Source organism: Phoenix dactylifera, chromosome 10 (assembly GCF_009389715.1).
Source record: "Phoenix dactylifera cultivar Barhee BC4 chromosome 10, palm_55x_up_171113_PBpolish2nd_filt_p, whole genome shotgun sequence".
Classification (NCBI taxonomy): Eukaryota; Viridiplantae; Streptophyta; class Magnoliopsida; order Arecales; family Arecaceae; genus Phoenix; species Phoenix dactylifera.
Window position 1 is genome coordinate 4,919,385 of NC_052401.1, and position 25,879 is coordinate 4,945,263.

A 25,879-nucleotide genomic window follows, 5' to 3' on the forward strand; every position below is an offset into this window, starting at 1 on the left:
GCTTAACCCGTTTAACTTGATTCAACATATTGTATATTGAGTTAGGTTACTTTTAAAATAGTTAGATTCGGATCTAGATATATGCCATGTTTAAGGTCGGCTTATGATCTATAGATTTTCGACCTATTCAGCTATTCTACATCCAACCCGAATACCCGATCTGATTGCCATCCAAATCAAGATTTGGATACTGGCTCACCTGGCCCTCTTACATTCCATCTGATCGATGAATTGAATGGTCTAGCTGATGCACACCAGAACAAAATAACAAGTGGACCTATAACAAGCATGCACACTTTTGCCAGTAGGGGAGATCCAGTAATAATATTGGCCCAATGGCCTTTTGTTTTCTTATATATGGACTATCGCCCTCACATATCGGCCGGCCCAAGGGTTCCGAAATGGAGGAAACGGAAGGGTTCTGTCGGTTGGCGGACGTACTGATTGGTGGGATTTTTTGAGCTTACGGACCTGAAAAGGTGGCAAAACTTTCGACCAGCGGCTTCGTTGGAATGAGTACTGGACCACTAGAGTTTCTTACAGCTTTTACCTTGTTAAAGATGATGCAAGATTTGTGTGCTTTTATATGCATTCAAAAAATTTATAGGCATTAGCCAACGTCCTCTACTATCTTATGCCTCATAACAAAATGGTAGTGAAATGAGACAAGAACGGATCAAATTAGCTGCATGAATTGATTTAATTTGCATGCTTGTGCTAAATATAAAATATGTTCACTTTAGGGCATTTAACTTCTACACATTCATCGGTAGGTGATTAAGGCCAAGAACTCGATCATCTATTCTCATGAGTTTACAGCTAAAGCTGATCATGGGTTGGACCTCGGGCCTACACTCTTTTAATCATCTTACTCAATAGTGCTCTCATAACGAACCATCTTATCAGAGCCTAACGCATGACAACTGGGGAGCATGGGCTTGTTGCTGGAGATTAAGTAAAGCTTAAGTAGGGTATCTAATCACTGGTTCTAGCACCGAAATTTACGGGCATGATCCGGCCTAAATATCGGACATGGTTGACAAAAGTGCACATATAGAATCGGAATCAAATTAAGTGGGAGATGTCATTGGTCATGATGGGTGATCATAAGAAGACAAAGTAAAGAGGATCTATGGACATCCAAAAAAGACGTTTGATTGTTCTTCTGGGACCACTATACCGTAAATTACGGCCAATCGAAAGATCACAGAATGAAACCACCTTTAAGTATAACAGGGAAAGCCGTCTGTTGCGGTGCAAAATGGTCTAAAATAATGGCTATTTATTCAATGACCATCTAAATAGCAGTTGTTATCAGGCATTTGTTGCAATGGTCGTTATGTATTGAGAATAATGGCCCTTATTTTGCGGTTACTACTTGTTATTTTATCTTATAATAACAAATAATAGTTTCTATCATAAATATTATTGTAGGGGAGTACTAGATTCATGTGCATGCATGCATTAGTTTGCCAACACATGCAACGTAAGCAATCAACTATTATGGGCTCCATATCATAATCAAATACGTCCTGCTTACAAAATGTAGTTCACAATGCGTGTAGGCAAAGTTTGCTTACATGCACTGACTAAGGCAATATATATAGGTTATTTTGTTCCATAATGATCGAGCAAATAATAATTATTTGTTCTCAAGAAGTAGTTAACAAAGATGATGATAATGGATGCTATAGTGACTAAGCTGCTTCATTGTGATCTAACAATTACATATTCAAAAGATAAAAACAATCTCTTTGCATGCAGGACAGCATGCATCTGACCTTTCTCAGATTCTGCCAATTTGGACCATAGATGTATTATTGTGATTGGTTGCCATGTATGACCATCCAACCGCCACCTCGAGAATCATACACAAATCTCGAGCATCATTTGGCACCTTGTTAGTATGGTTTGAAAGTTTTAATGCGTTTTTTGGCAGGCTTGGATTATGGTTACTTGGTTAGAGACATTAGAATGATGAACAATATGCTGTTTGGTTAATCACCTGACATTTTTGTTGGTTGGTCTTATCCATCAGAGTCTTAAGGAAGAAAAGGAGAAGCTTCTCTTCTATTTTTCTACTAATTACTCCCCTTTCATGGATTCGGTGCAGCACCCAGTCAGAGCTCATGGTTGAACTTCTACCATCCTTTGACCCGTCGACAGGGTAAGAAAATGTATCAAGTGATGGTGCCATGAGATTTTTTTTTTTTTTTTTTGCTGAAAACGGACATTTCATACATCACGGATACGAATATGCCTAATAGAAAATTTTTCATTTGGGTGTTAAACTCATACAAACATGGACAACATCCAAAATATTCATCTGATTTCAAATTTCATTTTATATCATTGGAGGTTCTAATGCTCTGCACAAAAAAAAAATAAAAATAAAATAAAAGACATGGAATCATCAGATTTCTATATATAAAATTATGTTTCAAAACTTTTATGTCTGAAGATTAAAATATATTTTTTCATAGGTCTTGCAAATGTGGTTCTTATGAAAACTGCCTTGCCACATTAGCAATCCTAGATTTTTGTCTCATATTTGGATTTGCTGATAGTACTAAAAAGATTACATGATATTACTATTTGATTGATGCCTACAAGTTGATCATGTTCTTCCTCGCTTGAGGCAATATCTTATAAAAGATTCTTAATTAACTATTGGTGAAGTGTCTGAAGTTTATGTAATACTAAATAAAAGGTGATAATCTTTTCAATGACCATTAGCAATACTTTTATGTTTTATTCCCTGTCCATGCATCATAGTTTGCAATATATAAAAGAATCGACAAATAGTATATATGAGGAACTGATGACTTCGTTTGAAGCAGCATGGATGCTTAAACAAAGGAAGAAAGGACAAAATTCTAATAGAGTAATTTATTCTATGAAGGTTGAGTCAAGGTCTCAATAGCACCAATGTCCACAAATAACAAATGCTCTTCAAAATTATCATTTTCTATTGAAGAAATTCAAAATCACCCTTCTCTTCTCCAGGACCGAGAAAATTATATCTGCAACTGGCCCAATTTATCTTAGACTTAAGTGATGTGGAAAGAAAATAACTGTTTTTTTCTTGGGTTGAATAATAAATAAAATAACAACAATTATTTCTATTAGAGGAATTTGCAAGAAAGATACATCTCATTTTTATTTTGCAAAATTTAGTACCATTTTACCTTTTTTTTTTTGCAGATCATGTACAGTTTTTAAACTTTGGATAAAATTACCATGTCATATTGGTATGTTGTGAACTTCCACAGATTTTTAATATGTTATATACAAGTTTTGGGTAGGTTTACACATATTTGTGAAGGATAAAATTCAAACACACCTAATATAACAACTTGTTTATAAAATTGATCAATAATAGACACCAATATACAACTAAGTATTATAAAGCATAATAGAATGAAATATAAAGCTAATTTATTGACAAGCTTACACGCAATCCATATAAATTTTGTATTATACTAATTATATATTTCAAAACTTATGCAATCTGAACCAATTTTGGAGTTGATGAGCTAGTATAGAAGGCTGCCCTTGTGAGGACTCGTGCAGCCGTGTATTTAGTCTCACATCGGTTATTCGCTGGATAGATCTTGGGTACTTATACAGGATCAAGAAAACCAAATAATACCTTCTGGTTAGCCTTTTTGGGTGAGATTTTGAGTTGTTATAAATGGTATTAGAGCGGACCTAGCCGATAACCTATGTGGAATAGGAGGACACTGCAGCATAAATTTTTTGGGGCTGACTATAGATTGATTGTGGTGTTTGTGATTAGATGTAAATAGATTTGAACCCTTAGTTTGACTAGGACGTCAAGACTTAAATGAGGAAAGTATGTGAGGACTCATGCGGGCGTATATTTAGTCCCACATCAGTTATTCGCTGGATAGATCTTGGATACTTATACATGATCAAAGAAACTAAATAATATCTTTTGTTTAATATTTTTGGATGAGGTTCTGAGTTGTTATACTTTTAGCGCTTTCAAGTTTTTTTTTTTTCCTACTCTACTATATTTGTATGTTGAAAACTTACACTATAAGCATGATAAATAAGTAGATTATTAAACAAACTTGGTTGAAATCCATGCAAGTTTTCTAGTATGGGAACTATATTCTACAATTAACCATTCATAACTTTAGGCGGAATATGTTTAAAACTTGTGCAAACTGGACCATCGTGAGAGCTAGGGTGGTGGAAGGATTTTAGGTAATTTTGCTTTAACTTCAAAAATCTGTGCTAGATTTCTAAAGATAGTAAAATAATATTGAATATGCAAATTAAAAAGTAACAACATATTTTTTTTGAAAAATTCTCTTTCTTTTATATAATTATTAATAATGATTATTATCTAAATCTAATATACAATATATATAAAAAAAATCAAAGCATCCAAGATGAAATTATAACAACTCTTATGACGTTAACAACGGCTCCATTTTAAAATCTCCCAAGGAGCGTGTGGACCCCACACGGAGGACCTGGTCCTCACCCACTCCGTGGACTTTTTTTTTAAGGTCTCCAGGTGTGGGTCCCACAATTTTGATGGAGTGGACCTAGTCGAACAGAGTACAAAATTATAGTCCGGGCAGCAGCGATCACTGGGGCCCAGCATCATAAGACTGGTAGCCCAACTGGGGGAAGCCGGAAACCGATCCATGGCGATTTCTCTTCAGGTACAAAGCAAGGAAATCGGCTAAAATCCATAAGGTCCCCAAACATGTCAATAGAAGAGGTTGAACACCACCTACAGTGAATTATTTCAACCATTAATTATGTATAAAACACTTATTTCAACCATTAATTTTGTGGGGGAAAAAAAAGTTAGATTTTTCTTTTCATGAAATGGTATGTATTTAAAGATCTTCGGATGATTTTAATATCGAGGCCAAATATGAAATGAATGATATATTTATTGAATATTTTGGATGTTCGATTTATATATACTCGTTCGGATAATTAGATGAAATTATTCATGATCCTCAAATATATATTGATTTTTCATACAAAAACTGCTTGATGGTAAGTGTTTACCATCCACTTTCAGAAGAGAGAAAGAGAACTCATTAAGAGCATAAAGAGTATAGGTAAAACACTCATGTTATTTATTTATAGCAAATTTTGTTCGCTTATTAAGATTTTTTTGAATAAAAACTAAAAATTACAATAAATTGCTCAACTTTTCACTATCCTTAACCTGATATATCATGATATAATCAATATTCGAAATGTAAATTAATATTAAACAACAATATTATATATATATATATATAAAATTTATATTCCAATCCTATGAGCTATGTTCTATCTAAAAAATAAACAAATATTAAAAATAAGAGTAACTTTAGGGAACTGGTAGGTGGTAGCCTGGTAGGATGGAGGGTCAAGCAAGGAGTACAAATTGGGCCTAACGGCTCTCAAGGGGATGATGTAACCCCACAGGGGCTGTGGGCCCTTCCATGGGCTGTGTCTTAGCTGTCAAAAAAATAAAACACGGTCAGATGAGCTAAAAGATTTTCTTTCGTATATTCTATAGAAATTATGGATTCTGCTTGGGGTTCGTTGTCTATATATAAAGAGCAAGCACTCTCCCATCCTTGAACCCCCTCCTCTCTCTCTCTCTCTCTCTCTCTCTCTCGTCCTTGCTGCAATTGAATATTCCGGCGCGGCCGACCGGACCGTAAGGTCGGATTCCCTGTCTGAAAGTTGGCTTCCGACAGCATCCACGGCGGTCGGGTTCTCCGGATTGCACGGATTCTGGCATCCTAAACCTCGCTGTTTCACTCCAAATTACTTAGAATCGCGGTATGCTCTCTCTCTCTCTCTCTTGCTCACTGTCTCTCTAGATTCAGAGAGAGGTTTTGGATTTTCTCCCATCGGACGGTTAGAACGACTGGAGGACAATCTAAGAGGCCACTTGGTATTCAACGTGGTTTATAGCGATACGCAATCCTAGAAGTTGGATTAAGTGAATCGCCACTTGTTAATTAAATGGCTCCATTGGTGGACACGTATGATTTTTGTCAGAGTAAAGCAAAAATAATTATGTCAACAAGTATTTAAAGCATGCCTTAAGAGTAGGTGGCATTAGTTTTGCAAATAGTATCTTATCTTGCTGCCTAGAAATGGTTTGGAAAGAGGAGTTTCAAATGGGATACTTTCTTTTCTTTTCTTTTCTTTTCTTTTTGAAAAAATATTGATGCCAAGGCTGGGTAGCTACTTGGTCTATTGCTATGGCATAATTTTTTTTTTTTTTTTGTAAATTAGATTCATTAAACCAATGTAAAAAAATCTATCAAAAACATCCCTAAAGTAGATTTTGTATGATTAGCCGCAAATATCATCATCCAATTTGCACTATTGTTAGTTTTTTCTTAATGAACATTGTAACTTCAAGAGTACGTAAAGTTACCATCGCTCAATTCATTTCATTTCATTGAGGAGATGAAATGATCCAACATAGTGTAGCCGCTTATTTCTATTGGTAGTAGATCTTAATCTTGGGTTCAATATAATTTTAAATCGAACATTAGAAAGGGTCCACGCATGCAAAAAATTACGTATGACTCATCACTCAAGGCACATGCATGATGGTTCAAGTGTACACGCAAGAGTGCATATAAAAATGCTACATGACAAAGATGATCTAAATTAGGTCATGAGAAAACTAGAAAATTTAAATTAACTGGGGCCCTCACCCTCTAAATTTGGGTCTGTTTTCAGGTCTTATAAATTTCAAATTCTAAAGCCAATGACACGAACACAAAAATCAACTGACAGAAGTGGTATCAGATATGGAAACATAACTAATAAAGAAAACCAAACCCAGGCTTATCAAGACCTGAGTTGTTAGCCCAAACTCAATTAGGTTCCCTCCACCTGAGCTTTCTTGAAGGGTTGTGACTTGTGAACAAGAATACATAGATTAATGGAGAGAGAAAAGGCTCAGTCAATGATATAAGGAATAAAACAAATAAACAAATAGAGGAGAGAAGGTTTCTGGCTGGATTTAAACTGTGATGGGAATCTTCTGGAAATAAAAAAAGAATGGGAGGCAATGAGACAGTATGGATAGAGTATAAGAAAGGCAACAAGACCACGACCAAATGTTCCAAGGGGAAGGAGGCCTAAACAAAGACCAAATTGATGAGGTTTAGCAGTAACCCAGTAATTGCTGATATAGTTTAAAATATTTGAAACACACACACACACACACACACATTTCTTAATTCCATTCTTCTTCCTCAGTTTCCTTCATTTTCTTCTAACTCACCGACTGCAATGTTATTTTGGCATCAACCTGTTGACAGTAGTGAGAAAGAAAGTAGCTGATGATGATGATGATGACAGAGGTTGCTGTTCAGAAGAGAAGAAGCCATGATAGCTTCCTCCTCAGCAACATCGCCGGTGCCGGCGGAGGTCACAGTCACAGCAACAGCATTACCACCGCCACCACCACCACCACCACTACCGCTTGCAGTGGACTGACCGCCAAGAGGCTTAAAACTAGTGGTGGTGTTGGGGGAGGAGGCATGATCTCCACCAAAGTTAGTCTTCCACCATATTTCTTCCATCTTTCTTTATATGGTCATAGATGATATACCCACAGCTGAAGAATTGAAAGAATTCTGATGGGGTTTAAGACTAATGAGCAGGAGAAGAAGGACAAGATTGGAGAGCGTGTAGCCAAGCTGCAACAACTGGTGTCTCCTTTTGGCAAGGTAAGTGATGGATTGCCACTAGTACTGAGACTACTTGAAGTACTTCTTTTCTTTCCTTTCCTTTGGTCTTTATCCACTGATTCTTATCCAATGATCTAAGAAGTCGAGTATCCTCTTGTTTGAGTGCAGTCGGACACAGCGTCGGTTCTTCAAGAGGCCAGTGGATATATCAAATTCCTCCACGATCAACTCCAGGTTCATTCCATGATCCACTTCCATTTCCCCCATGATTTCTCTTCTCGTCTTGCTTCCTCCTTGGAACAAGGATTGTTAGGAGTTTCTCTAGTAATCTTCGCTTCCGTTTCTCAATATGTGAATTGGTGTCATCAGGTGCTGAGTGCTCCGTATCTGCGGAGGACGTCGCCGACCGGAAAGATTGAGGTAAGACCACTTTGATCATATTCCCCTGCTCATGCTGAAGTTGAGCACTCTTTTTCCTTCTCTTTCTTCTCGAGGGAAGCTTGAGCAATTAGAAGAGATTGTGGCAGGTTCATGAAGACCACCTTCAATTCCATATTTCAAATTAAAAAAACCAAAATAAAGACAGAGCATCATAATATCAATTGGATGGAAATAAAAAGATACATATATTAAAAGAGAAGGCAGGGATATAGCTTCAATAATTTCTGCCGAAAACATGACTATTTTCGCTAATTTCTACCCCCCATTCCATGTGATTTAGGAAGCTGAGCACTGCAGCCTAAGAAGTCATGGCCTCTGTCTCATGCCGACCTCCTCTGCGCTCAGAATTGCCCGAGGCAACGGCGCTGATCTCTGGGCTCCTGCCGGTTCAATCAGACAACCGTAACTCTAAAGATTTTATCGCTTACTCCCACCGTGCGAAGAAATGGCATCATGGTGGAAGCTTTTTTTAGAGACAGATTGCTAGTTAAAATCCTGACTCTATTCGTATCTGGTAGCACTGAGCTATGGTAAGGGTGTAGTATTGGGCTACGGTAGAATGCCTCATGAGTTATGCATTAATATCCTGCTGCTGGAAGCAGCCAAAGCTCTGTTATGTATTACCATTCATCCTAGTGAAGAAATGGATATGAGCATATGGTTCTGATTTCTATCACATCTTACTGCTTAAAAAAATAAAGGAGATCGCATAGCTTTTCATGCCTCAATTTCCTGTGGTTGCCACCAAGATTTCCATGTCCTCAACCTTTCCATAGTTGTTGCAAAACTCATCAAGTTTTGATCCTACTACATTCTCATCTGAAGAATGGTGTCGCGCATTTTCTTGCTGTTGATTTAATGTCAGGAAACTCCATGCTGTTGGATTGTGTAGCTCCAGGAAATTCACCGATCATAGAGGGTAAAATTAAGTGAAACTTGTTAAGAGCAGTTGTTCAATTTATTTTGCAAAGGATATTATGAAAGAATGACTCTGATGACATTCCCCTCCTTTGTCCTAAAATCCTGCTAACGCATGAAGGAACCCACTTGAGCTGCAATAAAAACCCAATATATGTATCAAGTGATGAATCTAGAAACAAAAGGATATTTGATAAGAGAAGATAGAAAAGCTTCCGGACAATCTAAGATAGCAAAGATAAAAAGGAATCAGCTTACCAATACAGTGATGATTAGAGTTTGGTATTTGAAGTCCTTCACATCAAAGCATATAGAGATCTGATATTAGACATTAACTTCAGCCTCCAAACTTTTTTTTTTTCAATAAAAAAAGGGAGCTTTAGCCTCCAAATGGTACTAGTTGCTGTACACCATTAGCTCCTGCAAAACAATTAGCTTCACCAGCCTCCTTTCAGAGTATAATAAGATAACCAATGCAGAGCTTTGGAGTTGCTTGTGATATAGAAAGAAATTCTATGGAGAATTGTCCACAGCAGCCAAAGAACCTCTTGCTTTTGACACAAGCGAGGGCATGAGGTGCCTTATTCCTAGTGCACGCTATGTCCTGATCTTCAAGTTTGGGAAGAACTCTTTGAATCTAGTACATTATTCTGAAGCTCAATCCAGTGGCAACTCTCATATAAAATGCTATCAACTTCCTGTAAATCAAGTAAGTCATCAATTATAACAATTACTAAAATTAACCATATGAAAGAACTATATGCAAATTTTCTCTTCTATTTAACTTGATAAAAGCTCATGCTGGATAACTTTATTTCTCAAACCTGACCATAACTCACCTTCTTCCAAAACTTATTTGCCTTCAATTGAATACTGACAGCTTCCTTGTACTTGGCATCATATACTTGATATTTACTGCCACAAGTCTCTTGGGCAATTAAAGGATATAGGTATGAAGCATAGAAGAACATCGATAAATCATAACTGGTGAATTAACAATGTCAGAGCAAGTTCCTACCAATTAATCTAGCTTCTTGTGGAGATATCATTTGCAAACATGACAAGATAATGTCTCTTATTTCTATATTTTGAGATTCACCAAATGTGCTTGCCAACTTTGTCTATTAATTTACAGCGGTATAGACAACTACCCATATTCCTCCTGGTATAGCATGGAATTGCTGTAAGAAATTAAGCTAGGGAGTTCATGCAGATTTGCTACTTCACTAAGATACACAGCAGCAACATTTAAATCAGAAGTATATATTCATAAGAAATGAATTATGAAATCTTAGCAAATTGGTCTGCGATAACAACTCACCATGGACCGACCAGCATCGGGTTGGAGCATCGAACGGTCCACTGCAACAGGCATAGTCATGCTTGTCATCAGTAATTTCATGGCTGTTGGATAGGCATGAGATCCAGTACCACTTCAAATCTTCATACAATCTCAAGATCATTATGAGTGGGCTTCCTAATGCTTCAAAAAAACATCCCCACCACCACCACTGCCTTCATTATTACTATTATCAAGAACATATAAACTAGAAGTTCCTTTCAATTCAAAACAGCATATCATGTCATCTTATTCTACCAAGGTTTGAAGGCTAATATTATGACCAGATCATTAAGTTCAAAGAAACGAATGGAACATCACAACAGCCTAGTATTGCACCGTGGTGCCATGAGCATCATCTAGAATTGGTACGACTCGTGCTTGTTGTAGTCTCTCTGGTTTCATTGATCTTAAAATATTGAAGCATGGAGCTTATTTGCACATCAATATAGATGGTAGGACATACTGTATACCTTGGATTGATAGCAAAACTGAAGTAGGATGGTTTTTGGAGAGTTATGGCTGAAAGTGAAAGAGCTTCCTCATGCACTTTCAGAAGGCAAAACATTCAATGGAATGGATTAGTTTCAAAATTCAAAAAACATATTTTGAAGCATTAGGTTACTTATCTCATCTTAATTCTAAATTCTATTTCAGTTAGACGGGTCAGATTTGTCTGCTTTAATATAATTGAAATATAATTAATTTTATCATTATTTTAGAAATTAAGCAAAATTAAAAATTAAAATACTATTGAGGATATGACCTTATGCCCTAAGTTAGATTGGTCAAGTGGCAGTGCCCGACTGCCTAGAGTGGTTCGAGCAGAAAGAACTCAACTGGTCAAGTTTAGACATGATTTACGTGACTCAATGAAGATCAATAGTGGCCAAATTTCGAACAGATCCAGCAAGGTTTGAAGTAATGAGCTAATCTACTGCTTGGATACTGGGGGCGGTTCAAGGCCTCCACATTGGGTTAACTTGGATCTGAGCAACAAGAAAAATAAGGCTTGCACTAGGATCCTTAATTGAGTCTGTCTAGAGAAAAAAAAAAGAGAAAGAAGAGAGAATTTTAGTCTGGATTCAATCAGGGTTTGGGTTTGGTCATCAAGGGTCAATCGAGATTAATCATTATATCTGGCCTATGAGTCAAGAGAGAGAAAAGAGGATTTGATAAACTAATTCATAGCTAAATAAATAAATAAAAAAATAAAGAATTAGTAGAGGAAGAAGAAGGTAGAATGGAGGGAAAGAAGAGAGGGAAGATAAGAAGAGAAGAGAAGACGTAGGGGGTGGGTGCCGGGGATCCGACGTCCAAGCCTGGAGGAACCGGTGGCTGAGGTGGCCTCGGCGATGGTGGCGACAGCCTGCGGCAAGGTGGCGCAGCCGGCGGTGAGGTGCCACGGTGGTTCCCCCACGCAAAGAGAAAATAGAGGAGGAAGAGGAAAAGAGGCAGAGCCCCTAGCTGCCGGGGTGACAGCTCTCTTGTCCAAGGAGGAAGCAAGAGGATGCGACAGACTCACCGGGGTGTGGCAGAGGCGGCAACTTTGGCGGCGATTGATGGAGGTGGCATGATCGATCGAGAAGGTCTTGGTTTGGCTTAAAAGCAAGAAAATGGAGGCTCAAATCCGGGTTCACTCATCTGGTAATCACATGGAGGAGATAACGGGGTTACCAAGGGCAGTGGCAGCAATGGAGCTCGGCCGGAGATAGTGGTTTCCGACAAGCTTTGCAGTGGCAAATCTCGGAACAGGGAAAACAAGATAGTGGAGGGCTTCAAGAGAGAAATGGAAGATCTTGGGCCGTAGCTATCGATCGTGGTGGCACGGTGGCTGCCGGAGACGAGAGAGAAGTAGGGAGAAGGCCCGATGATGATACATGTAAGAAAATAGAAAATATATAAATAAATCTATCTTATCCTATCGGCTTAAGTTTTTAGGACAAGTGTTAGGCCAGAGGTCCATCCTCCCACAATCATGGTGGCGGTTGTGCACGACCAAATGACCGACGACCATACGAATGTCTCGCGGTGTCATCACTAGCCACAACTTTGTGGCTGCGGTCTTATCCTCTCAATGGGCGGTGGATCGAGCAGGGAAATGCGGCTCCTCTATTCCTTTTTTTTTTTTTTTGAATTTTCAAATTGAAGTTGGTAGTTGTTGCTGACTTCAATTTCCTGCCCAAGCCAAGGAACTTACTCCGAAAAGTCCTGACAAATGATGATTGAGATGAGATTCGGCATTTTTGAACAAAGCAAAGCTGGCAACGCAAAGCATGAGTGGCGTACTCACACGTCTTTTGTGGCAATCTGCAAGCAGGAGGACAAAGGGTTACAGGGAAGAGTCAAGTCAAAGCAGTCTCGGCTTGGCTTCCGGTGCTTGCCCCTTCCAATGTTGGGCTGTCTCTGCGGTGCCGGCTCCCGGTTTTGTTCTCTCTGTCTTTGGTTTAGGTTCCTGGGGTAGTTTTACTCAGCTGGGACTTCACCTAGCACAGGAATGCTTGATCGAGAAAAACAAGCAAAGAAGCAGCAGGATACGAAATATGAAGGGGCTGGAGGTAGAGCCAATGACCAATTGAATAGTTAAAGACTACAGTTTTAAGCCCGAAATCATGCTCCCATTCTTCATTAGGCAAAGCAATCTCGGTTGGTAGCTAGTTAGGATCAAATCGACGGGCTGGTCGAGTAAGAGCTCCTGCTTACCTCTCCCAATGATGGTCGAGCCTACACATCTATCCCTCAATTCAAAGTCAAAGTAGACTACCGTCGAATTTGAATAAATTTTTTTTGGCTCGGAACGGATTCCTACCCGTCTACACATATAGTGAGAACCGAGGCCCTCCCCTACTAACTAGAAGTATTAACTTCAAGAGCATGACGAGAAAACAGGCTTCAAAGACACATTCGCTCGCTCAGAGTTCTAATATGCAGCGCCAAGCAGTTCCGCTTTCTCGGTCCGAGAATTGCATTGTTGGAACTGGGCTGGAACGCCAAACAGCTCATATAGGTTAGATGTACTCTTATCTTCAACGAATGGTCCAGCATTCAATGCTGGTCAAAGCATATGGTTACCTGGCTGGTTGAATTGGCAGTCGGCATTCCCTTCGGAGATTTAGACTACGTCAGAACGATTAGACCTTGGCAGAACCATAATTTGCAGCAGAAGGTTCGGACCACTCATCAGAGACTGGCAGGCTTTCGAGTGAGCTTGGGGGATTCGATCGAGGTCAAGGATTGGTCTGCCATCTCACAAATGCCATCTCAGACACGTGTACTTTTCGTCACTAAGAGACCACCGGATCGGACAGTTGGACTGGGTGATGCCGCTAAGAGACCTGGTCCTCCCCATGTTTCAATAACAGCGTTATAGCAAACCCCCACCTGTCACTGACCGTTAGAATCATTATAACAGCCATTGTTAACCTGGTAATGTGCAATTATAATTGAAAATAACAGGAAATAATTTAAAAAATATTAGTTTTTATGTGGTACAGATTCTTTGAAAAAAATTGGTAGAATAATTTGATTCTGCAAATAATAGTTTATTAGAGACATAATCCAAATGCAAATAACTACCGTCATTTTGATTATTAAAGGCTGTTATAATGCTAAATAATCTATTTCTATGCTGTTCCTTTTTAATCCGTTGGTTTATGTTATATAATAATATAAGGGAGGATCATTGTAATGGCCATTGTAATTTTGCAAGGGCCATTATTTTGATCCTTGAATTCAACAATTCAATACTCCAACAATTTTCCCTAGTTTGAATTGAATAATTTTGGTTCAAGTCTTTTCGAGAAGGAGATCGAGCTTGGACTTTGACAACTAACTCAACAGACCACAAGAGTTATCATGTACGCATAATTAAAATGTATTATTTGTGATACACTCTAGATGTAATAAGAAATGCCCTGATCACCCAATATAGATAAAAAATCATTTTTCTTATTTATCTAATTTGTTAGATACACGTTTAATCCAAGGAGACATGCTGTCATGCTTCTCTTTCTTACCGAAAAAACTGAATTATAGTAATGCGAAGAGGAAGAGAATGAAGAGCTAGTCCTAAGTTTGGTTTACATACAAGATTAGATGCAACAATCTATTAACTCACCCAAAAAAGCTAATTAGAAGGCATTTTGGATTTTTTAGTCCTGTATAAGTATCCAAATTCACCTCGACGAATAACCAATATGGAACTAAACATATGCCCCTACACAGGTCCTCACATACTCTCCTCGTTCAAGCTTTGACGTTCTCATCAGGCCAAGGATTCAAATTCATTCAAATCTAATCACAAACACCACGTTCGACCCATGGTTAGCCTCCATAAACCCGTACTGCAGTGTTCCCTAGTCCACATAGGCTATAGGTCGAGCTTGCTCTAATACCTTTTGTAACAAACCACGAACTCACTCCAAAAGGCTAGCCGAAAGATATTTTTTGAATTTTTTAGCCTTATATAAGTACCCAAAATTTTCTCAGTGAATAACCGATGTAGGACTAAACACACGCCAATACGGATCATCACATTAAACATAAAATAGAGTTAGATAACACTCATTACGGTGTTGTAACCGAAACCTATGGATTCAAACAAAATCCAAACTTATAAGCCTAGCATGGGCCCAAAAATAATTTCCAAGATAACATGTGGACTGATTCTTCGTCTATTCATCCATTAATTTTACTTTAGAATAACTCAAAAATCTAATCTGCTATATATTGACGATCTACTTTTAATGCCGATTCATGCATTACAATGAGATATTGATTTATGTATATTCTAAACTTTATGCTAGTGATGCTAGGTTTCTGAATCCTATTTTGTTGTTCGTTGCTGTTATAAGTTATATCTTATTGATTGTTGATTACTGTTATGAGTTATATCCTCTTAGCTATCATTACTATTATAATTCTATATATACATACCTTTTCGTAAATCTGATTTATTAAACCAATCTAGAATAAATATATTTGTGGAAATCGGAAAATAAAATATCATCGCAGCCATCTACAAAAATAGATCCAGTGTGATTAGCTATATCTGATGTTATCCAATCTGCAGCTCTATTAGCTTTTCTATAAATATGCTTCACTTCTAATGTCTGTATGATGGCCCTATTTTCCAGCAATCCCGTCTCAAAGAATAAGAACCGGTCTCTGAAAATGATGAGCTAGATAACCCCCTCATAACAGTCAATAGTCAATGAATCTCTCTCAAGAATGTTACGAGATACCTCCAGTAAGCATGTAAAACACCAGCTTAACAGGGTCTTTTTTATGTTCGCCACGTGTACCCACAAAATAATAACACTACGTCCTACAAAATAGCATTTCAAATACAATCAACCTACCCTCCTTCCCATTCTAAAAGGAAAAAGAGGCACGAGCCAATGCATTTTTTTCATTAAAAAAAATGGTTATAGCAAATACTAGGAAGATCCTTTTGATCCTTCGCCATGCATTTTCAAGCAAATTCTTGGCAAAGTTTGTGACAATTTTAACAACGACTAAGTTTTACCACAAAGCAAACTGATCATAGAACACATATTTCTTTCAGAATGGAGTAAAGGAGAACAAAAGAAGGGAACGACACTCAGGGATGGGCCTCTTAAAACCCCTACGTAAATTGTAGTAAGCCTAGCTAAACGACACTAACAGCAACAGAATGGAAACCTTCAAGATTTTTAAGCCTTTTCCAGCAACCCCCAGACTTCAGCTTCGTTCGGCAAAGCAGGAATCGCCCCTCTCTTGGTTGTTGTTATGGCTCCACAAGCATTGGCAAATCTCAGCACTTCCCTCAGTTTCTTCTCATCCTGCAATCCAACACAGGGATCACATATCAAAAAATGTCACTTGACATCCAAGCCTAGCTACAATTGGCTAAGCAGTAGGCTCCTGGTTTTGAGTTCAAGTGCCATGGAGTGCTACAAGCTAATACTGTCATAAGACTCACTTGCAGTGCAGATTGGTCATCGGCAATCTTTCTAAGCATTCCGCCGACGAATGCATCGCCGGCCCCCGTTGTATCCATTGGCTTGACAGCAAGCCCTTTGACAGTCCCTCGAAAATCCTATAATTAAAGAAGCAAATCCTGTGTAAATATAAGAAGAAAACAACATCCTAGACAACTACACAGAGGTTTGTTCTTGTTCCAATTGACTTGATCATGCTAGTGTTTTTGAGTTGTAATAATACCTTGGTGTAGTATTTGCATCCCTTCCCTCCAAGGGTTACCACCAGCAGCTTCAATTCCGAGTGCCATAGGCTCATCACAGCAGCATCATCTTCCTCTGTGTCCTTGCTGGTTAGGAACTCAACCTCGGCATCACTGACCTTAATGATGTTGGATTGCTTCCAGATCCTCATGATGAGAGCCCGTGCATCCTTCGGGGAATCCCACAGTTGTAGCCGGAGATTTGGGTCGAAGGAGAGCAATGCCCCAGCTTTTTTGGCCACCTTCATGGCTTCCAAATGACTGGATCGACAAGGCTCTTCAATCAAGCTTATCGATCCACAGTGAAAAATTGTAGCCGGAAAATCCATTCATTGAAAAAAAATATCAATAGCAGAAATAAAAATTATGACATAGTCTTAGAAAGTAAATTATTATAACGGTAAAATTGCGAGGCAAGGATACAAAAATCTTTTCTTGTAGAAGATCTTTCTGCATGTTTTTAATTGAAAATAATACTAAAAAAAAAATTTGTTTACTGAAACCTCACTTCACATTCTGCATTTCTATCTTCCTCTCATGTGTATATCCCACTTTGTAAATACCTTTATTTTGTAATAAAGTTGTGGTGTTAGAAAATGAGGAAGAACACTCAAGAAGAAGGTGGTAGAAATTCTCAAAAACAAAGTTTGGAAGAAGTATAATTTTCATTCAATTAATACCTTACAAATGAATGCTTACAAACATTTATATAGAATTCATATAACTCTAGAAATTTCTACATGTAATTTATAATTCTTGACTCTTAATATTTCTAACTCAGACTCTTGATATACCCATAACCCTCACTACTCTTAAATCTTATATAACTCATAACTCTTCACATTCTACAACTTATGATTCTTAACCTTCTATAACTTATGATAACTTTTGTGACCTGTGCCTTTTATCTTTTTGACCTTGACTTGACTCTCTAACTAAGATGCTAGTTGGATGCCACATCACCTCAGAATCCAACGGGTAGCAATGGCTCTATCACATATTTCCAAAAAAAGAGCTAAAACAAAAAAATATAAAATAAAAAAATGTGAGGCTGAAAATAGAATTATTAATTTAGAAATGATGCATCTTTATTAGCCCTCAACAAATAATGCAATCTAAGCATGTATCTAGAAAAATATACTAACTATAACATTTGAACAATTACCCTAAAACGGATCTATTTTCAGAAAAATAGTTTAGATCGTCATCACTGGTGATCTCGATGGATAATCTTGTTGGTCGATGAGACGAAATGTCCCCATGAATTGCATTGTCTGCCATGAAATACATCTGAAAATTGCATCGATTTCCGTACAGTATTCAGAAAACCATGCAGTACGCAAGGGACATGAGATCTGATATCTGTAGGCTCTCATTATCTCTTAAAAGTATCAATCAATTGCAGCCACTATAATCGACGACCTAATTCTTCTCCCTTTTCAAGAACACACTAATTATGGAGATCAGCCATTATAGATATGTATTCATTTGCAATACTTTTGCTGAGAACATTTACAATACAAATCAAGAAACTACTTAGAAAGAGAAACACAAATCAGATAAAAACCAAAGATGAATAACTGGCTATGGAAACTTAGCTGCAAATAAAAAGAGGGAGAGAGAGAGAGAGGTGCCTTTCGGATGAGATCTAGATCGAGCTCAGCCTCCGTAAGCAGGATGTCGGCGCTCGGATGGCGGTAGAACAAGAATTCCCGCTCGCCGTCCGTCGTAAGTGTCACGAATGAGAGACCCGTCATGGCCGTGGAATCGAAAACCACACCTTTATCGTCGACCCCATTATCCTTGAGAATTCCGGCCAGCATGACTCCGAATTCATCGGCACCGAGCTTCCCGATGAAGGCAGCACGGCCACCAAGCCTGGACACTGCGATCGCTGCAGTGGCCGGGGCACCACCAGGGGCCTTTACAAACCCCGGGGCCTCGGCCAACGACACCCCGGCCACCGTTGGCACGAAGTCCATGATCATCTCACCGAAGCTCACGACGAAGCCCTCCGCGGTGCCGTTTGTGACGGCCACCTCTCTCCGTCTTGCACGAGACCTCGCAGGAAATGTGAAGAGAAAAGAGAGCATAGAAAAGGTGAAGGAGATGATGGACATGAGGAGGAGAAGACGGAAGGGACGAGGAGAGTCTCAAATGGTTGGTTTCGGACTGGCTGAATACTAACATGTAAGATGGTATGGTAAGGATGTTAATGTATATATACTGTGAACTTTCTTACTGTGTGGATCAGTGGATATATATGGAGAAACTTCGTCTGGTCTTTTTATGAATAAATTAGTACACTAGGATTTTTCTTTTCGGAGAATCTTTACATGGTTGGCTATGCTGGATGTGGTTAATAATTAGCGGAAGTATTGGATAAAGTTGTAGGCAAAGATATCCTTGGATAATCTCTATATGGTAATAACTTCTTTTCTTTCTTTTTTTAAGTAAAACAATAAGTCTAATTTGAAAATAAAAAGAAGCTGGATAAACTTCTCCATTTATTATATGAGACACAGATCTTGGACAGCCAACCCGGTGCTCGAAGAATGCTATATTCGACAGAAGATCATCTAAAAAGAAATCTAGAGATATTTCTCTAAGAGACAAATATAAAAGTTAGAAAATTTAATTTTATTTAAAAATTAAAAATTAATTGATTTGGTATTTAGAATTAGAATTATATAAAGACGTCGGTATCTTATGCGGAATTTTATTAGGATTTTGAGTTGTCTATATAAATTCATCATTGTATATATTGAGATACAGCTTGCATTAGTTAGATATAAAATTAAGTGATATTAAGGTGTTTTCGCTGCCATCTTTCTCTTCTCTCTCTTTTTTTTTTTCCTTCTTTTCTTGCTCCTTCTGTCCTACATCAATATTTTTGTCCATCACATGCATATCTACATGGTACAATGGTATGACTGCATACACACCATGAGATATTATGAGAAGATTCTGTGATCCATTTGGGCGTAGAATTTAGTATCTTATTTGGTGTGCAAGACTTAATGTTCAATGTTAATGGATGTATTCCCTTCTCCTTCCTTTCTTGGAACGAGATCAACTGAATATGATCTACTGCTATCGGTATTTTATGTCTAGTGTTAATAAAAGAAGCAATAGAATCCACATCAGTTGCATCAACTTTTTTGCATAGAATACGTGTTATTAAAGTGTTTCTCTCTTTTGTCTGACTCCACGAATACAGCCATCGTACGAAAAGGCAATTGTCTACCAGCTAAATCTTGTACGTAGGAACCTACTCCATTGTCAAGTCCTGTCAAGAACCATCATGAAACTTTTATTCAGTCCGCGTATCTTTAGTGCTGTTGGGTTGCTTCAACTTGGCGAACATCCTCCCTCGCTTGTGTTTGTTTCTTCTCCCTTTGATGCTTTAACAACTAAGAAGGGGGCAGGGCGTACATGGTATCGATAAAATTAATATATTTAGAAGTCAGGCAGGAAAGCAAAGAGTGGATCCCATGCAGCCGTGGTCTCATTGGCACCATGGACTCAGCCTTGGGAAACCACGGCCCTTTTCTCGTGCCAAAACGTTGGTGCCAAGGAAGAAACAGTAGGCGGCCGACGTCCCAGATGCATGAGCTCACGTATATAAGGTACAAATCATAAAATAGTGATGGGAATATTTTCTTCACCTAAGGCAGGTCCGAGGGCCACTATGAATGGGAATTAAGAAATCTGGCAGTTCAAAGGGATGCTTTCTTTAAAACAAGATGATTTTTCATGAAAAATGTGTAAAGGTTTTCCGAAAAACAAAAAAGGGGGGCTAGCATATGGTATTGTTGGAGGAAAAACCCCAAGTCACACATCCACGGAGGTGCTCGGCCAAAGAGCGCCGACCGGAAAGCTGCTCGGCCAAGGAGTGCCGACCAGGGAGGTGCTCGGCCAAGGGGTGCCGATCAGAGAGAGCGCCAAGAAGAGGCGCCCAGCCAAAATAATCAAAGTAGGGATGCTTGGCTAAAAAGAGCCGACCAGGGGGCAAAAAGCGCCGAATAGAGGCGCTCTGCTAGAAGGTGCTCGCCTAAAGAGCGTCGACCAGGAGTACTCAAAGCGGCCCCGCCACAGGGCGCCCCATTGGGCGACCAGCTCGGCTCGGCACCCCTGCCGAGCCGATGCCTTAATGTTTAACCTCCGCCTAAAGTCCAAGTGACTTGACAACTCTTACAGCTTGTAACCTGCCGTTATCTCCAAGCCATCAAGGCATAAGATCTTCGCAGGCATTCGCCACGACCTGCCATTAATGCATGAGACTCCCTCAAGTCTCCGATGCACTCAGTCATTTAATGAACACGGCCCAAGACGATCTCCGGATCACTGAACCATCAGAGCGTATGGCTCTACCTGACCGCCGGTTCATTCGGTAATAAATGCACTTACCATCCACGGACCCCAGGCCCACCACGGCCGGCGGTTCAACAACTCCAACAGGTCCGATCGACCGTGACAACTCCCTGGTTCCGGTCTGATCCGGTCCCGTTCTCCACTACGCCATTAATGGGCTAAATCGTGCCCAATTATCACAGAACAGGACAAACCTCCTGTCACCTCCCAGGTAACCAAATCCTTTTATAAAAGGAAGCCTGAGGGGAAGAGGGAGAGGACCCTCGAGATTGGACTCTGAGAAACCCCTAACAAAAACTCCCCGGACTGAACCCTCCGGGACGGGGTGGGAGGAAGCACAGACACAATTGATGACACCATCCCTTTCATCTTCTTGATCTTATCCAAATATCCTCTGTGTCTTCTCCACATACTCTCCTCCCCGCTCTCTCCACATACTTGCCCCCTCTGACTTAGGCATCGGAGGGCCGGCGCCGGGGAGCCCGGCCACCGGCTTTTTTGCAGGACAGGACAGGACTGGACGCACCACCCCTCTTCGGACGCTCCCACGCCCCACGGTGGAGGACGCAGCCGGCCGGCGCACCGCCGTCCGCCCCCTGTAGCAGCGGAGCTCCTCCTTCCCCGGTTTCGCGGCGGCCCCCGGGTCCAATTTCCAGCAACAGTTGGCGCTAGAGGAAGGACCCGAGTTCGCTGCCATGAAGCTAAGAAGCAAAGGGGCTTCCAATGCCTCTCAACGTCCTCCACCTAGCCCGGAGCGTTCCGTCCGAAACTCATCACCTCCGACCGAGTCAGTTCATCAAGTTCGGCCGGAGCAGTTCGATGCCCTGGTACAACAGGTGCAAGCCCTGGTTACCGCTGTCCAAAGCCTGCAGCCCAGGGGCATCCCAACGGCACCGCCTCCTCCAGCTCCGGTTCAGCCGGAGCCTTCCACAAGTGGACTTCCCCTTCAAGGTCAGGACTCCCAAGTCCAGGCCTCCCTCTGGAGAGAGCGCCCAGCCAGAGGCCACGGAGGTTGGCCACAGCCTTCAGAAGCTGAGTCGGTTCCAGGGCAACCTGCGCCCGAACGAACCGCTGCAGCGATCCTCCAGAACGATGAACTCGACCGGAAGGTCGAGAAGCTGGAACGTCAAATCCAGGCACTCCATGGGAGGAAGTCAGGACATAACGGCGACTTCGAGTTCAATACAAAGTCGCCCTTCTCCCAGGAAATTGAAGATGAACCGGTTCCGTTGCGGTTCAAGATGCCCCAGGTAGAGCCCTACAACGGCAAGGCTGATCCCCTGGACCACCTGGAAAGCTACCGGGTCTTAATTGCCCTACAAGGAGCCTCGGAGGCCATGATGTGCAAAGCTTTTCCGGCGACACTCCGAGGACCAGCCCGGTTGTGGTTTACCGGGCTGAAGCCGAGTACTGTCTCCTCCTTTGAGCAGCTCGGCAGACAGTTTGCTGGCAATTTCGCCGCCAGCCAGCCCCAGCGGCGGACATCCGACTCCCTCCTCGATATCAAACAAAAGGAGGGAGAATCCTTCAAGGAGTATTTGGATCGGTTCACCTCCGCAACATGGGAGGTCCGGGAGCTTGACCAGTCAATCGCCATGTCGGCGCTGAAGACTGGAGCCCGGTCCTACAGATTTCTCTTCTCGATCGAGAAGAGTTTTTCCGCGGACCTCACCGAAATGTTCGCTCGGGCGCGGAAGTACGCCAAGGCAGAAGAAGCCGTGGCAGCCAGGCGGGGCGGAGCCGAGCAGAACCCCAAGAAGAGACGCCGCGAGGAGCGCGGCCAGCCTAAAAGCCCGTCTCCACAACGAGCTAAGAATCCGCCCCGCCCAAAGAGTCCACCCCGGCTGAGGGGACCGCCACGGCAGAGGTCACCACCCCGGCTGAGGGGACCGCCACGGCAGAGGTCACCACCCCGCCCGAGGTTCCCACTGCAAGCCCCTGCACCTGAAGGGAGGTATGAAAGATACACTCCCCTCAACGCTCCTCGGGCCGAAATCCTCATGGAGATCGAGAGTCGGGATCGCATCCGGCTCCCACCTCCGAAGCCTGATACCCGAACCCGGCACGATAACCGGAAGTATTGCCGTTTCCACCGGGATCAAGGCCATGATACCGAGGAGTGTTACCAGCTCCGAAATGAGATCGAAGCACTCATCCGCCGGGGGGTGCTCGATCGGTTTGTGCAAGGCCGGCGTGAAGAGAAGCAGCCCGCCGAAGGAGCAGCACAGCCTGAAGGTTCGAATGCCAACAGGCCCATCGCCGGCGTCATCAACACTATCCAAGGAGGAGCCTCGGCTGGAGAAGCTTCGGAGGAAGAAACCTCCTCAAAGCGCCTGCGCGCCTCTGAAGCCATCTCCTTTTCAGATGATGATTTAGAGGGAGTCGAAACTCCCCATGATGATGCCGTGGTCATCTCCATGATCATAAATAGATTTGATGTAAAACGCATCTTAGTTGATAATGGAAGCTCGGCGAACGTTTTGTACTTTGGTGCATATTGTAAAATGGGGATGACCAAAGAGCAGCTACGGAGGATGAATGCTCCGTTGGTTGGATTTACTGGGGATTCAGTCCCAGTAGAGGGCGAGATCGACCTTCTGGTCACAGCCGGGCTCGCCCCCCGTGAAAGTACCGTGGGGATGAGCTTCCTCGTGATACGCCATCCCTCGGTCTACAATGCCATCCTCGGAAGGCCAGGCCTCAACGCCCTCCGAGCGGTGGTCTCCACTCACCACCTGCTCATGCGATTCCCCACCAGCCAGGGGGTCGGCGAAGTCCGAGGAGACCAAATGGTGGCAAGGCGATGCTACCTGGCGACCCATGAGGCAAAGCGACCCGCCAAGGTGCCTGCCCCAGCGACTGACCAGCCCTCAACCGAGGTTATGGAGGCACGGGTCGACCCTCAGAAAGAGCGGGTAGAGCCTGGTGAGTTACTGATCCAAGTTTCCTTACAAGAGAACTTCCCTGAGCTAACCGTGCAGGTCGGTTCTGGCCTTGATGAGCACGCGAGAAGTCGTCTCGTCAATTTCCTGCGAGACAACATGGATGTCTTCGCATGGTCGCCTGCAGACATGCCAGGGATAGATCCAGAGATCATGGTCCACCGGCTCCAAGTAAAGCCGACCAGCAAGCCTGTGCGGCAGAAGAAGCGAGGTGCCGCCCCTGAGCGCCAGCGAGCAGCAGCCGAGGAGGTCAGTAAGCTCCTTGGAGCTGGCTTCATCCGGGAGATAGCCTACCTGGAGTGGCTCGCCAATGTGGTCCTCGTCAAGAAAGCCAACGGGAAGTGGCGTATGTGTGTGGACTACACCGACCTGAATAAAGCCTGCCCGAAGGACAGCTTCCCACTTCCCAGCATCGACCAGCTCGTGGACTCCACCTCGGGTCACGAGCTGCTGGCATTCATGGATGCCTTTTCCGGATACAACCAGATCCGCATGGCGCCAGAAGATGAGGAGAAGACCGCCTTTATCACCGATGGGGGAACCTATTGCTACAAGGTGATGCCGTTCGGCTTGAAAAATGCCGGGGCAACCTATCAAAGACTGGTCAGCCGGATCTTCAAAGATCAAATAGGCCGGAATATGGAGGTCTATGTGGATGACATGTTGGTGAAAAGCAAGGTGGCGCAAGATCATATAGCCGACCTCAATGAAGCATTCTCCACACTCCGAGAGTACCAGATGAAGCTCAATCCAGCCAAATGTGCATTCGGGGTCACCTCCGGCAAATTCCTCGGCTTCATCATTACACAGCGAGGAATTGAGGCCAATCCAGAGAAGATCCGAGCCCTCCAAAAGATGACGCCCCCCAGGACGGTCAAGGAGGTACAACGGCTCACAGGCCGAGTTGCAGCCCTCGGGAGATTCATCTCCCGCTCGGCTGAGCGCTGCCTTCCATTCTTCGCAGCCCTCAAGAAGCCGAAGAACTTTTTATGGTCGGACGAGTGCCAACAATCTTTTGAGGAGCTCAAGCATCTCCTGGCTTCCCCTCCCCTGCTCACAAAGCCACAACAGGGTGAGATCCTCTATTTGTATCTAGCCGTCTCCCCTGTTGCAGTAAGCTCGGTCCTGGTCCGAGAGAAGGGCAAACTTCAAAAGCCAGTGTATTATACCAGCCGGGTCTTGAGGGACGCCGAGACCCGATACACCAAGCTCGAGAAGACCGCTTATGCTCTGGTCATCTCGGCTCGAAGGCTCCGACCCTACTTTCAAGCCCATACAGTGGCTGTGTTAACCGACCAGCCGGTCAAGCAGATCTTACAAAGATCAGACCGTGCGGGACGGATCACCAAATGGGCCATTGAGCTCGGGGAATTCGACATCGAGTACCGACCTAGACCGGCAATCAAAGCACAAGCACTCGCAGACTTTATAGTCGAGTGCACCATACCGGATGAGGTCGAACCCGGGCCAGAGCCACCCACGGAGCAGGCCCCGAGTTTGACATGGACTCTGCATGTCGATGGCTCTTCAAACTCGGGGGGTAGCGGAGCAGGACTCATTCTCACCAGCCCAGAAGGGGTGGTCGCCGAGCAAGCCTTGCGCCTGGAGTTTCCAGCCTCTAATAATATGGCGGAGTACGAAGCGCTCGTCGCCGGGCTTAAGCTAGCCAAGGAGCTAGGAGTGAAGGGCTTGAAGGCCTTCAGCGATTCTCAGCTCATCGTCAACCAAATTGTGGGCGACTTCGAAGCCAGAGACCCGACCATGCAGAAGTATCTTCAGAAGGTACGGGATCTCGCCTCGACCCTGGACTCTTTTCACATTCAACATGTTGCCAGGTCGGAGAACCTCAGGGCCGACCAGCTATCAAAGCTGGCGTCCTCTCGCATGAGCGAGCTTCCCAAGGAGGCAGTACTGGAGTATCTCCAAAAGCCTAGTA

General features: G+C 42.3%; 3 protein-coding genes and 1 long non-coding RNA gene across 9 annotated transcripts; 1 reads left to right on the plus strand and 3 right to left on the minus strand.

Moving 5' to 3' along the window:
* The first annotated feature begins 5,615 nt into the window (after positions 1 to 5,615).
* LOC103708570 (transcription factor bHLH153-like) lies at positions 5,616 to 8,823 on the plus strand. Its single transcript, XM_039130846.1, has 6 exons — positions 5,616 to 5,829; positions 7,335 to 7,571; positions 7,680 to 7,745; positions 7,875 to 7,940; positions 8,076 to 8,126; positions 8,428 to 8,823. The coding sequence occupies exons 2-6, from the start codon at positions 7,356 to 7,358 to the stop codon at positions 8,551 to 8,553; spliced, it is 525 nt and encodes a 174-aa protein (XP_038986774.1). The 5' UTR covers positions 5,616 to 5,829; positions 7,335 to 7,355; the 3' UTR covers positions 8,554 to 8,823.
* On the minus strand, positions 7,294 to 12,360 carry LOC103708571. Of its 6 annotated transcripts, XR_005513657.1 has the most exons (4): positions 10,387 to 12,352; positions 9,905 to 9,980; positions 9,324 to 9,763; positions 7,563 to 9,199 (listed from the first exon to the last, which is right to left on the minus strand). It is a non-coding gene; the product is annotated as an uncharacterized LOC103708571 (long non-coding RNA). The 6 variants fall into 6 exon arrangements; XR_003385973.2 differs by having other exon boundaries at positions 7,294 to 8,248; positions 8,832 to 9,199; positions 9,324 to 12,342; XR_003385972.2 differs by having other exon boundaries at positions 9,324 to 10,548; positions 11,930 to 12,348.
* Positions 12,361 to 16,097: 3,737 nt separating this feature from the next.
* Positions 16,098 to 16,937, minus strand: LOC103708606 (putative fructokinase-8). The gene is made up of 3 exons (XM_039131091.1): positions 16,609 to 16,937; positions 16,367 to 16,483; positions 16,098 to 16,226 (listed from the first exon to the last, which is right to left on the minus strand). Exons 1-3 carry the CDS (start codon positions 16,873 to 16,875, stop codon positions 16,098 to 16,100), a joined length of 513 nt encoding a protein of 170 aa, XP_038987019.1. The 5' UTR covers positions 16,876 to 16,937.
* An 860-nt stretch (positions 16,938 to 17,797) lies between these two features.
* On the minus strand, positions 17,798 to 18,792 carry LOC120112256 (fructokinase-2-like). The gene has a single exon (XM_039131126.1). It carries the CDS (start codon positions 18,745 to 18,747, stop codon positions 18,160 to 18,162), a length of 588 nt encoding a protein of 195 aa, XP_038987054.1. The 5' UTR covers positions 18,748 to 18,792; the 3' UTR covers positions 17,798 to 18,159.
* Positions 18,793 to 25,879: the final 7,087 nt, after the last annotated feature.